Source organism: Telmatherina bonti, assembly GCF_933228915.1.
Source record: "Telmatherina bonti genome assembly, chromosome: 3".
In the NCBI taxonomy this organism is placed as follows: Eukaryota; Metazoa; Chordata; class Actinopteri; order Atheriniformes; family Telmatherinidae; genus Telmatherina; species Telmatherina bonti.
The window spans coordinates 23,414,317-23,428,132 of NC_136621.1; the positions used below are offsets into that span (position 1 = coordinate 23,414,317).

General features: G+C 40.1%; 1 protein-coding gene across 1 annotated transcript; it reads right to left on the reverse strand.

Moving 5' to 3' along the window:
- Positions 1–1,246: 1,246 nt before the first annotated feature.
- On the reverse strand, positions 1,247–13,045 carry LOC306773432 (globoside alpha-1,3-N-acetylgalactosaminyltransferase 1-like; the record flags this gene model as incomplete). Its single annotated transcript, XM_079263234.1, has 8 exons — positions 1,247–1,394; positions 1,499–1,576; positions 2,010–2,143; positions 2,596–2,712; positions 3,025–3,138; positions 3,244–3,352; positions 3,625–3,759; positions 13,020–13,045. The coding sequence occupies 8 exons, from the start codon at positions 13,043–13,045 to the stop codon at positions 1,247–1,249; spliced, it is 861 nt and encodes a 286-aa protein (XP_079119360.1).
- Between the last annotated feature and the right edge of the window lie 771 nt (positions 13,046–13,816).

Consider the following 13,816-nt stretch of genomic DNA (forward strand, 5'->3'; position numbering starts at 1 on the left):
GGTTTGGGGAAATTTTTACTTTTTAATTTCTATTTATCTATTTTCATCATAAAAACGAAAAATAATGCCTTGTATGCATTTGGGGTTGTTTATATGATGACCCCAAAATTTTGTAAGAGGGACTCAGTGTTGGTCTATTGGATCAGATATTTTGTTGTTAATACATTTATGTCCTCATAACACAAAAAAACTACATCTTTTTTATTTTCTGGAGTATGTGCAAATAAAACATCAAGCAATAACAAATCAATGGTGCTGAATAGCCAGTGGGTGAGACTGTATTTCAGAAACAAAGTCCACTCTGCTAGCAAATACCTCTGATTTTCAGAAAGAACATACTTAGTGTTTGTCAAGCCAGCGAAAGACAGTGATATATTTGCAGAACAAATCATGCGACAGAGGTGATACTTCTGATCTGTACCAGTATCCAAATGAAAAATTGGAAACATGCATTAGAGCAGTAGAGTGTCATATACGGTGCTCCATTCAGTAAGGTGGATATTTTTTGCAATGATGACTACATTTGTGTTACCCCAATGCAGAATTTTAAAATGCTGGTTGTTGAGAGTGTGGTGGAAATTATGCACATAGTGTAGTTTTAATACGTTACTCCTTTATTAAGCTTCTTTTTATACACCCTGAGCAGGGGCAAAGCTCTCGATACTTCTCGTTTGCAACTACTGGGCATTGTCAATAAACTGGACAGAGCACAGTTGATTTCTAGATTTATTTCTCATCAGATAAATTCCACGACAAAGAGACAAAAAAAGGAAACTTTTTTAAAACGTTCTTTTATTAAAACCTTTCTTTTGTTTTGGACCACTGTCCCTGCAAAGTATTCACTACAGTACTGTGGGCAAAAATGTGTTTGTGGGACAGAGAAGAAAACAACACATATCGACTCAAAAAGAATGCAAGTAAGCAACTACAGAATTTCCCAGTTCCAGATTCACCCTTCCAACACCAATAATATCCTAATTTGTCACTTCATAAATTATTGTAATTTCATGTCTTTCCATAAAAGTAAAGTTTTGTCCTTTATCCTGCCAAAAAAAAAAAAAAAAAAAAAAAAAAAAAAAAAAACAATAGGTCAAAAAGCATTAAAAAAATATATAATTTTTGTACATTTTCACAAGGAACATTTTATTGTATAGCTGTATACAATATATACTAAATATGTTGAAAAACCCAAAACCACTGATCCAAACGTCTCAGATTTTTTGCCTTCATTAATACTGATGGGATATCACTGTCCACCATTGGGCCGTACTTGTGCATAATCCTTTATCAGCTGGGAGATCCTCACAACTTTAATGTCTTCTGGTACCTTATCATAGTCAGACCACAGATATTCTGGAGACAACACCTTGGTTGGTTTGTTGTATAAGAGGTACCTGCATTGAGAGAGAGGCAAATATGAATTTAACTTTTGTTCTAATACTCACTGGCTATTAAAAGATTTTATCTTCTGTGAAGTCAAAGTTATGTAACAATGTACTTGTTGAGATGACTCTCCTCTTGCCAAACAGCTTCAATTTTGTTCTTGGCATCCTCCTCTGACTGCTCATAGCAGTATCTAATTATACAGGAAGAAAGAGACAAGTCAGCTGCTCAAGTTAAATATAACTTAAGTTTCAGCCACAGATGACAGCAACAATAAATATTCTAAATATGAAGGGGTTTTTAACCCTTAATTAGGCAAGTGACTATTTTTTATCACTTTGTTTTCTTTCATTTTCAGCATAAAATTTAAAAAAAAATGTAACAACAGAATGGAGGTCTTGGTACATACCAGAAGGACAATTTTAGTTTTTTTTTTTTAGTTTTTTTTATTTCAAGTTATTTCATTGAGTGCCCTATTAAGGGTTAAAGGTTCATACTGTACATTATCTAAGTACATACACTGTGAAACCAAACTCCTTATTGTATACTTTAACAAAAATAGAAAACAAAAGAAAACAAAAGAAAAGAAAAGGGGAACAACTAAAATGATGTGTATTTTTGGTAACCTGACAAGCCTGTACATGTCCTCCAGGTATCCACCCCACACAGCTGCAGTGTAATAATAATCGCCTTCACCAGCAGGGATGTAAGCCTTGGACTCTGGTCGACGTTCGTAGGGAAAACCGTCTCTCTCTGTGTTCTGATAGGAAAAAGGACAAGACAATAAATCAAGCATCAATCAGATACTTCAGGTTGATAATTGAAGGTTAAAACATTTCAGCCAAAGTGGCCAGGTGGTATAGCGGGTAATCTAATGACCAGAAGGTTAGTAATTCTCCCCCAGTCAATTTTCTGGTGTTTTTGATGAGAGCAAGACAGTTCACACATATGTGAATATTTGGTGCTGTTTGGAGAGCTCATGTGCTCCTCAGTTCATCAGAGTGTAGGAAACGATTTGTGGAAAGTGCTCTGAAAATGTCTCTTATTATTATTAAAGTCAAGATGTTAAGAAAACACTCGGCCATATTTTGTCCAGTAATAGCAGGAATGTATATTTAACAGAAATTAGTAAAAGTAAACAGTGATAAAACATTAAAAATTAAACTGACAAGGAAATGAAATGTCAACATAATATAGGAAATGAAATAAAACCTTGTAGTATCCACGATGAAGTACAGCAGACAGCCGACTGAGAGATTCTGCTCCAAAACGGTTGTGGAAAACACTGTCGATGTCCATCATAAAAAGATAATCTGCTTCATTACGGATCTGTAACCATGGCAGATTTGAAGTGATATTAAAAACAACTCAAGAAGATTCCAAATTCATTGTCCAGTAATATTATGGCTGTTTTGTTTTTTTCTCTTTTTATTATTTTGTCATCTTTTTTTATTGAGATGACAACATTACTGTTTGTGAGGTTTTGCTATTGCTGTTCTTTGTCTCACATAAGGTGCAAGTCAAAATGAATTAAAAGAGTGCCCCAACTTTCTACTGTGCTACAGCTTTGTGTGGATGTAATACTTTTAAAGCAACTAGTTCCATAACTGTGGGGGAGACTTTGTGTTATTCACTTTTTACCTTTTCATCAATGGTTGTGGTGGCCCATTTCATCCTTCCAAGCACAACCTCCTGCCAGCGTTTGGCACTAGGGACAGTGAGAACTGATATGTTGCGGCCTTTACCTAGCTGAACCTGAATAGTCATATAAGGAAACCTGATGACATATTTCATACACCAACAACAAAGAAAAAAAGAGAAATTATACACAAGTACAAATTTTGGAGTAAAACAACTTACCTGAGGAACCTGATCTTTGTTGTCAGTAAAGATATAGTAAGTAACCCTGAAACCAGTCATGAAGTGCTTCTCACCGGACTCAATGAAACCCTTCAGAAAACGGGTGTATCTGAAACAAACCAGAAAGATTAGTGTGCCACTTGTACTACACATACAGCCAAGGAAAAAAATATTAGACCAACCTTTTTTTTTATTTTTTTTTATTTTTTTTTCCAAATTTCATGTTCATTTTAATGCCTGGCATAATTACAGGTACATTTGTTTGGAAAAGAAGGTGATATAAGTATTTTTTCTACAACTGTATGTTTTACATAAAACAACTTGTGAGTGTGAAGTAACCTCTGTCCCCCAATGACCCATAAGAACATCTTATGCACATACTTGCCAACAGCAAAAACAACAACAGCAATTCTTGGGTCCATTTTTGTATAGATTGCATCAATCACCACTGGATCAAAGGTTCCTTCCCAGACCAGAGGAGCATTCCAGTTTGTCACTGAGTTCACATCAGTACGTCTGTGAAAACATTCCAATACAAATCTTAAATGCAGTGTTTAGCGCTTAGTCTAAAAACACTCAAAACACTGTTTTTCTTTCTTTCTCTGCGATTAAGTCATGCTGGATTTTACTATTAATTTCTTCTTTGTTCATTTCAGCACAAGCACACACAATCTGTAGTATTAACCTGCCATCCAAGTAAATGTAAGTTCAGTTCTCCTGCAGTCAGTTGGGGCCAGTGACCCAAAGAAACTAAATGAACTGAAAGAGAGTTGACTCTGTGGAGCATGTTGCTTAGCATAATAGGCAAAAATGTATATACCCCTCCCCAACTTTAGTATAATTTAGTATAAGCCCCTAAAGAAGAGTTTTATTATCTGATAGGATATCGGAGTATATTTATTTGCATTTTTGGAACATGAGTCATCATTGGGTCCCTTGCTGTTTATTTTGTATTTTAATGACATGTTGAGTTTAAAAACATGTTACACTTTATTTCAGTTGCAGGTTATGCTAATACAGTCTTTTGTAGATGGAAAAATAAATAGTGTTTAAGAAGTAATGATTTAGAAAAATTAACTCTAAATTTCAACAAAATGAATTTCAAATGTATGGAAATCGTGTTATCAATGTGGACAGCAATTTAGTAATAAATAACTCTAAGAAATAAATGTCTTTAATTATACAAAATAAACTTAGTTGGAGACCTCATGTAAGCAAATATGTAAAGAAATAATTTCAAAAGTCTAAGTTTTCTTGAATAAAAAGTTAGTCTAAAAGCCTTTTTAAAAGACTATGGACCGGAAATCAATGGTTTGCGTGCACTAAAAGGTGTGCAAACTCACTGCAGACGCAAAGAAGTAGGCCTACAAACTGATTATTGACTGCGCCCTGCACTTAGGGTGGTGTCTTTTGGCTGCAAAATAGCGCGTGCATGTGTTGGGAGGAGATTTGGTATCAGCAATATGATATCAAACCTGAGAACAATTTTGCACATACAAAACTGCGCATTTTAACACGTTTCAAAAGGATGTGCAAACAGTCTGCGTGCATAATTGCGCACGTCTGCGGTTATTATCACCGGGGGACACAAAGAAATGAGACGCAGAGAACGCGTTTTTTTCACCCGCGTTTGAATATAATTTTGGATGAACAAGGAAACAATCATCACACATATCACTTATCCACCATTGCCATTTTGAAGCAGGTTGGATTTGGAGAGGAGTCACGCATACCTGCAAATTACAGATATTATGTCACAGCTTTATAACCCAAATCTGCTTTCCGCGCATCCTGTCGTCATTTACTAAGGCCAAGCATGTTTCTATTGTCTTTTTTAACTAGTAGCTGGATTCATAGCATTATATGAGCAAATGTATGCGCCTATATGTGGGAAATATCTTGGATCAATACTTCTTTTGTTATCGAAAAACAGTCTCGAAACGAGGCCCGCCGGTGCAGTGCCCTTCAAAATAAAGCTCCTGCTCAGAAGCTGAAACTAATTTTAATTGTATTGCCTGCATGCATTCTAAATTAGAAAAGATCTTTTACGCACCTACGGGAGTGCAAAGGATTAAAGATTAAGGTTCCATCCATCCATCTTCTGCCGCTTATCCGGGGTCGGGTCGCGGGGGCAGCAGCCTAAGCAGGGAAGCCCAGACTTCCCTCTCCCCAGCCACATTTGCCAACTCTGCGGGGGGGATCCCGAGGCGTTCCCAGGCCAGCCGAGAGATGTAATCCCTCCAGCGTGTCCTGGGTCTTCCCCGGGGTCTCCTCCCCGAGGGACGTGCCTGGAACACCTCACCAGGGAGGCGTCCAGGAGGCATCCTGACCAGATGCCCGAGCCACCTCAACTGGTTCCTCTCGATGCGAAGGAGCAGCGGCTCTACTCTGAGCCCCTCCCGGATGACTGAGCTCCTCACCCTATCTCTAAGGGAGAGCCCGGCCACCCTGCGGAGGAAACTCATTTCAGCCGCCTGTATACGAGATCTCGTTCTTTCACCGAGCAGGTGTGCATTCTCATCAGCCCCCAGCTTGGTGCCTGCACGTTGGGGTTTACCCCGGTGGATGAAAGGGTAGTTTCCTTCCGCCTCCGGGTGGGGGGACGGGTCCTGACTGTTGTCTGTGCTTATGCACCGAACAGCAGTTCAGAGTACCCACCCTTTCTGGGGTCCTTGGAGGGAGTGCTGGAGGGTGCTCCTTCTGGGGACTCCATTGTTCTGCTGGGGGACTTCAATGCTCACGTGGGCAATGACAGTGAGACCTGGAGGGGAGTGATTGGGAGGCATGGTCCCCCCCCCTCTGAACCCAAATGGTGTTTTGTTATTGGACTTCTGTGCTCGTCATGGATTGTCTATAACGAACACCATGTTCCAGCATAAGAGTGTCCATATGTACACCTGGCATCAGGATTCCCTGGGCCGCAGTTCAATGATCGACTTTGTAGTCGTATCGTCGGACCTGCGGCCACATGCCTTGGACACTCGGGTGAAGAGGGGGGCGGAGCTGTCAACTGATCACCACCTGGTGGTGAGTTGGCTCAGATGGTGGGGGAGGAAGCCGGTCAGAGCTGGCAGGCCCACACGTGTTGTGAGGGTCTGCTGGGAACGTCTGGCTGAGTCCCCTGTCAGAGCGAGCTTCAATTCCCACCTTCAGCAGAGCTTCGAACATGTCCCGGGTGAGGCGGGGGACATTGAGTCCGAATGGGCTGTGTTCCGTGCCTCTATTGCTGAGGCGGCCAGCCGGAGCTGTGGCTGCAAGGTCGTTGGTGCCTGTCGTGGCGGTAATCCCAGGACTCGTTGGTGGACACCAGCAGTGAGGGATGCCGTCAAGCTGAAGAAGGAGTCCTATCGGGCCTTCTTGGCCTGTGGGACTCTGGAGGCAGCTGATGGGTACCGACGGGCTAAGCGGCATGCGGCTTCGGCCGTTGCCGAGGCAAAAACTCGGGCATGGGAGGAGTTCGGCGAGGCCATGGAGAAAGACTTCCGGACGGCTTCGAGGAGATTCTGGTCCACCATCCGGCGGCTCAGGGGGGGGAAGCAGTGCTCCATCAATACTGTGTACAGTGGAGGTGGGGTGCTGCTGACCTCAACTCGGGACGTTGTGGGTTGGTGGAGGGAATACTTCGAAGACCTCCTCAATCCTACCAACACGTCTTCCCATGAGGGAGCAGAGCTGGTGGACTCAGGGGTGGACTCTCCTATCTCTGGGGCTGAAGTCGCTGAGGTGGTCAAAAAGCTCCTTGGTGGCAAGGCCCCGGGGGTGGATGAGATCCGCCCGGAGTTCCTTAAGGCTCTGGATGCTATGGGGCTGTCCTGGCTGACACGCCTCTGCAGCATCGCGTGGACATCGGGGGCAGTACCGCTGGATTGGCAGACTGGGGTGGTGGTCCCCCTTTTTAAGAAGGGGGACCGGAGGGTGTGTTCCAATTACAGGGGAATCACACTCCTCAGCCTCCCTGGTAAGGTCTATTCAGGGGTCCTGGAGAGAAGGGTCCGCCGGATAGTCGAATCCCGGATTGAGGAGGAGCAGTGTGGTTTTCGTCCTGGTCGCGGAACAGTGGACCAGCTCTATACCCTCTCTGGGGTCCTGGAGGGGGCATGGGAGTTTGCCCAACCAGTCTACATGTGCTTTGTGGACCTGGAGAAGGCATTCGACTGTGTCCCCCGGGGGCTCCTGTGGGGGGTACTCCGGGAGTATGGGGTACCGGACCCCCTTGTACGAGCTGTCCGGTCCCTGTACGACAGGTGTCAGAGCTTGGTTCGCATTGCCGGTAGTAAGTCGGATTCGTTTCCGGTGAGGGTTGGACTCCGCCAAGGCTGCCCTTTATCACCGATTCTGTTCATAACTTGTATGGACAGAATTTCTAGGTGCAGCCGAGGGGTTGAGGGGATCCGACTTGGTGGCCTCAGGATTGGGTCCCTGCTTTTTGCGGATGACGTGGTCCTGTTGGCTTCATCTGGTCGTGATCTCCAGCTCTCGCTTGAGCGATTCGCGGCCGAGTGTGAAGCGGCTGGGATGAGAATCAGCACCTCAAAATCTGAGACCATGGTCCTCAGCCGGAATAGGGTGGATTGCCCTCTCCGGGTCGGGAGTCAGGTCCGGCCTCAAGTGGAGGAGTTTAAATATCTCGGGGTCTTGTTCACGAGTGAGGGAAGGATGGAGCGTGAGATCGACAGACGGATCGGTGCGGCGTCTGCAGTAATGCGGGCTCTGCGCCGGTCTGTCGTGGTGAAGAAGGAGCTGAGCCAGAAGGCGAAGCTCTCGATTTATCAGTCGATCTACGTTCCTACCCTCACCTATGGTCATGAGCTGTGGGTCGTAAAGATTAAGGTTGATTTATCTAAATGTAGAGCTGTCATCCATATAAAATAAAATATGGAACTTATCACCTGCGATGGACTGGCGAGCTGTCCAGGTGTACCCTGCCTTTCACCCAAAGACTGCTGGGTTAGGCTCCAGCTTCCCCGCGAGCCTTAATTGGATTAAGCGGTTAGGATAATGAATGAATGAATGAATGAATGAACTTACGTTATAATGTGAGTTTTAATTGTAAGAACAAAAAATGTGTCATAACTTTGTTATTTAAAAAAACGTGAAACATATATAATAACTTGATAGTTTACAGCAAAAACGTGAAACAATTCATTTTATAACATAGTTCATTTTATTGTTCCAACATAGGCTCTGCCGATGTAGTGACGTGGCCTACAATTATGCATATTGGAGGAAAATACTCTGTACTGCGATTATTCACATCAAGCAGAAACGTTTCTCTTTTCTAAAATCAATGATGTATTGTTGTTCAGCGAAATGTGGGGCAGATACAATTAACAGGGTATGTGCCACCTGCTGTGCGCAGGGAGAGGAGGCTTATGTGTGTGTGTGTGTGTGTGTGTGTGTGTGATGCGTCTGGTTAACATTTAGGCCACCTGTGGTAACGCTTTTGATCTGCTGTCTTCTAAGAACTAAAATTAAAGTTACACAGACAATGCACCTTTTGAAAATGAAATGCCATGAGTCTGCAGATCTTGGCAGGCAGGTGAGGTGTGTGACGTGTGCGTGGGCTTGTTTTGAAGATGGAGCTGCGGATCGCGGGAGCAGGTGTTCAGACACAGCTGGTGATCGTGTCATTGATGTCTCAGTATTTAAACCTCGGTCTGATCGTCTCTATGTTAAGAACACACCCAGGTTTCATACTGAGTCAATAAAAATATGAAAGATCATAAAAGAACGTTTACTTTGCTTTTTTTTCTATTCTTATTCAATGTATATCGACAGGAACAACTTCATATTGTTAATACAGACTTCACAAAATGTATTTATCACTATATAATGAATACTGTCCAGTCATAAAAATACAAATAATAGTGATTTTAAAAAAAAAAAAAAAAAAAAAAAAAAAAACCTTGGATAACAAGGGCTTACTGAATTCACGTAACTAGAAAAATAAACTTCCAGGGATTTCTACAATTACAGAACAAATAAAGCTGAAAAGAAGTATAAGCTTTATAAAAATTTAAAAAAAAAAAAAAAAAGATAAATTGGTAACCATACAAAGACAAGTTTAAAGTGAATATTATTAGAAGAAGTTAAAAGAAAAGAAAATTAATATTAAATTAATACTAAAGGCACTTTAAGAAATTTAATTTAAAATATTAAAATATATTAAATCTACATCCAAAGGTTGGCCCACTCATTTTATTTAATGGCAATAATTAGGTTGTAAAAGACATGCATGAAGTAGCTAATAAATTTAACTCCTTTTGTTTTTGTGGGACCTAATCTGGCTACTGCAATTAAAACATGCGATGATGGGTCAGTAAGCAGCGCCAGGAATGGAGGCAGTGAATGTTGCAATCGATGTTCTCTGAGAAAGTGAGTGAAAAGGAAATTAGGCAAACTGTAGCTAAAATGAAATATAAGACATCAACTAATTAAAATAGATATGGTCTTTGTAAAAAAAAAAAAAAAAAAAGACAATGGGTTGTTAAACAAACCATTATTTATCTTTTCAAACAGGCAGTTTTCTTGAGAGAATGAAAGTTGCAAAAGTTATTCCTCTTTTTAAAACAGGAGACGAGCATAGTTTCACTAATTATAAACCAGTGTCTTTACTGTCACAATTTTTAGAAGTGCTTGAAAAATGATTTGCCTACAAACTGGATAACTATATTGAAAACAATTAAGTACAGAGTGAGAGTTAGTATGGATTTAGAACAAATGGATCTACGGCTCTAGCTATGATGAAAATAATGGGAGATAATACAACTGCAATTCAAGATAATAAATACACAATTGGGGTTTTATTGACTTGAAAAAAGCATTTGACTCCATTTTAATTTCTAAATTAAAATATATGGAATGGGAGGAGTTGTTCTAAAGGGGTTAAGTATCTGGAAACATGTAACAGTATGTAGCTACAATTTCCTGGCAATATTTCAGAGTGCAAGAACATTAAATATGGCGTGTCACAAGGGTCAATTTTCGGGCTTAAACTTTTTGTTTTACATATTAAGAATATAACTGAAGTGTCAAAATTATTACGGTTCGTTTTGTGTTCGCTGACAATACTATTTTTATTTTATTTATTTATTTTATTTTTTTAGTTCAGGTAATGAATTCAAAGCTCTGTCAGAAAGTATAATGAATGAAATGGCGGAACTCGAACAATGGTTTGATAACAGGCGATCAGGCTGACAGCAGGAGGGCGGATCACATGGAGGTCTGGAACAGCAGAGCAAACCACAGAACAAGCTTACTGGTCAGCCATAGATCGTTTCTATCGCCCCCCACCATGTCCAAGCATGACCCAGTTTAAAATGTAGAACAAGCACATGTTGTTCATAAGGTATGCTGCAGGGTGAACAGTTTCAATAAACGGTTGTTCGTAGAAAGTAGCAGATTTTTTAAAATGAAATTATCTTCTCTGTTTATGTAAATGGCTTATGTTAAAAAGTTATTATGTTAATCTTCTGTAAAATGGGTTTAGGCTCCCTGTTAAACTCAGTAGTGGGCAAATTTGGGGTTTTATGTTCCAAAAATGGTTATAGATAAGAAAATGCAGAAACAGATTTTTTTTCTGCTGCTTTCTCGTGTCCATAAGGAGCCAAAAGACAAACATAAGATTGTGTTCCAATATTGATCGAAGTTTGTACCATTAAGTGATGCCACATGTTTCAGAAACAGTATGTATTATATATGTCACGCTGGGTTCCTGTGGGTTAAAATATGTTAAATGGCAATACGGTGGCTGTGTAGTTCATGATGACAGCAGGAGGGCCAGCGGCAGCGGATCACACGGAGCTCTGGACCAGCAGCAGAGATCACAAAGCAGAAGGACAGAGCGTAACCTACGTTATACAAGGACGATGAGGAGACAAAATATATAGGGAGGACTGATGGAGCCACAGTAGGACAGCAACGATGTCGCAGAGACGATCAGACCGGGGTTGAAATATGAAACAGCAATGACACGATCATCAGCTGTGTCTGAAGACCTGCTGCCGTGACCCGCAGCTCCGCAGATCAAAAGCGTTCCCACAAGTGGCCTCAATGTTAACCGCACACATCACACACCCAGACACGCACATGCCCCCTCTCCCTGTGCACAGGCAGGTGGCATATAACGTTACTTGTATCACATTCCCTTGTACGACAATAAATCATTAATTTTAGAAAAGAGAAACGTGTCTGACGAGAATAATGGCAGTAAAGGGTATTTTCCTCCAATAGGCTTAATTGTAAGTCACTACATCTATTCTGCATATTAGCTTTTGGGAGATTTAAACGAATTACATTGTAAAATTAATTGTTTCACGTTTTTACAATAAAATTATCACGTATATTATGATACGTTTCACACTTTTGTAAATAATAAAACTATTACGTTGTGACACATTTTATGTTCTTACATTTAAAACTGTCACATTAAAACGTGATAAGTTCCCAATATTATTTTATACAATTAAAGTTAGTTTCACCATGCCTGCCTGAGCAGGAGCTTTATTTCGAGGGGCACTGCACCGGCGGACTTCGTAGTCCCGCCCACCAATGAAACAAAAGAAGGGTATTCTCAGTTTTTGGGGGAAAAGGGAAAAAAAAAAAACAAAAAAAAACGAAAAATCAAACTGTTTCCTCTTTTTTTGCACAAAACGAAAAAATGAGAGAACAGCTTGTTTTATTATTTTATTTCTTTATTTTTTTGCTGGTGCCTTCAGACCTGATAAAAACGTACCTTGGTCCGGTCCAAATTAGGCTTTTTTCCACACTTTATGGGTTGCTGCTCGAATGGTACAATCTAAACCGGTCATAAATTCCTAAACTATGACCAGAGGAAACAGAGCAATATTAACTCTGTCCTTTCTGTAAAGTACATAAAGCAATGGATTTAAACCTGGGTCAGTTTCACAGAGGAGCCAAGTGACCTGTACACAGCCTACTATTTGTTTAGGCTTCATTAAGCAGCGCGGATCCAGTATCCAGTCCAGCCTGTTCCACTATGCAAATGTTGATATTTACACAATGGAAAAGTTAACATTTACTTTGGGGGGGGGGGTGTTCAAACATTTGTCTAGTACTACATATTTTCTTTTCTGGAGATCTCAATTACAAGTTCAAATGCTATTTAAATTCAAGAAACAATGTTAGTGGACTGAAGAATGATATATGTTTTTATGCCTTACCCTTTCAGTGATCTTGGCTGAGGATAATTTAATCTGAAAACAAAGAAAAAGGGTCAAATTTAACTTTTGGATCTTTTTGTCATAGATAGATAATATCCTAAGGTCGCCACACTCTAATATTAGAAAATAAAATTATAACAAAAAAGGAATGAGTAAAGAAGTTTTTCATACATAATAATATTGCCTTTAGATGGCTGTGTATTAATATTTGCTCTAAGTGTGCTTGTATACATATGCTAAAACAGGAAAGTGACATGTAAGACATAATAATAAATTTGAATAAGCTTTAAACCATGTTGTCAACAGAAAATTGAATTTTAACCCAGTTGGGATGGTCAGCTCTCCAATACTCCAGCTTTCTTTCTTCGGGCATTCTTCTGTCTTTATTATCTTCTCCTCGATCTCATCTTGCTCAGAAGCAAAGACTGGTATTTGCAAGCTTAAAATGAAAACGTATATTTTTAAACGACGGTATGGAATAAATACAACTCACAATGTGGTTGTAAAATAAATAAATAAATAAAAGTTTTACATGAAATGAGAGCAGAGCTTATTTGATACCTGTTTTGTGTTGCAAAAGTTAGCTTCACTTACCTCAAGAGTAACGTCTTGTTTTTCATGTAAATATAGATGGCCCTGTATAGAAACCAGTTTATTATTTCAGTTGTGTTAAACAGACCTTTCACCAAAAAAACTTTTTTTTCTTTCTTTTTTGTTGTTGCCAGTTACAAGAAAATTTCAGCGCAGGCATGTCAAACTGTAGTCAGTTTGACATGCCCCCCCCCCCCCCCCCCCCTTTCATCGCCCTGTGTTATCATTGACTTTCAGATGTTTAGGGGGAGTGTATTCTTCTTACACACAAAAACAGCGCGTTGTAGCAGTTTGTGGAGCCAAAATGTCCCAAAACATCACTGCGCGAGGAACTGCGTGATCAGTGAGTCCGTGGCGTGCGTGCAGCTTCGACACTATTATGCCTTATTTCATATATAAAAATGTTTCTATGTCTATCTTTACAGATCAATTACTTTCTAATGATTACGTCTTACTGAAAAAAAAATATATCCATGTGATAAATAAATGTCGTAACATATAAATAGGCAGGTGGGTCAATGGAAATTTCAATTTAGAGCGACATATTCACGACCAATTATTTTTCTTAGTTAAACACTTGACTCGAAAACACTTATTAGTTCATTTTATTACGGATACAAAGGGAAAATAGGCTACTGATGTACACACGTCGGTGTCCTCAGTCAAAATGCCTCATTCTCATTGAATGTTCGTATCAAAGGTTTTAAATGTATCGACTTAACAAGTATTTGTTTTAACTTGTGCGTTGTGGGTCCCAGCAACAAAGGTTATTATTATTATTATTATTATTATTATTATTA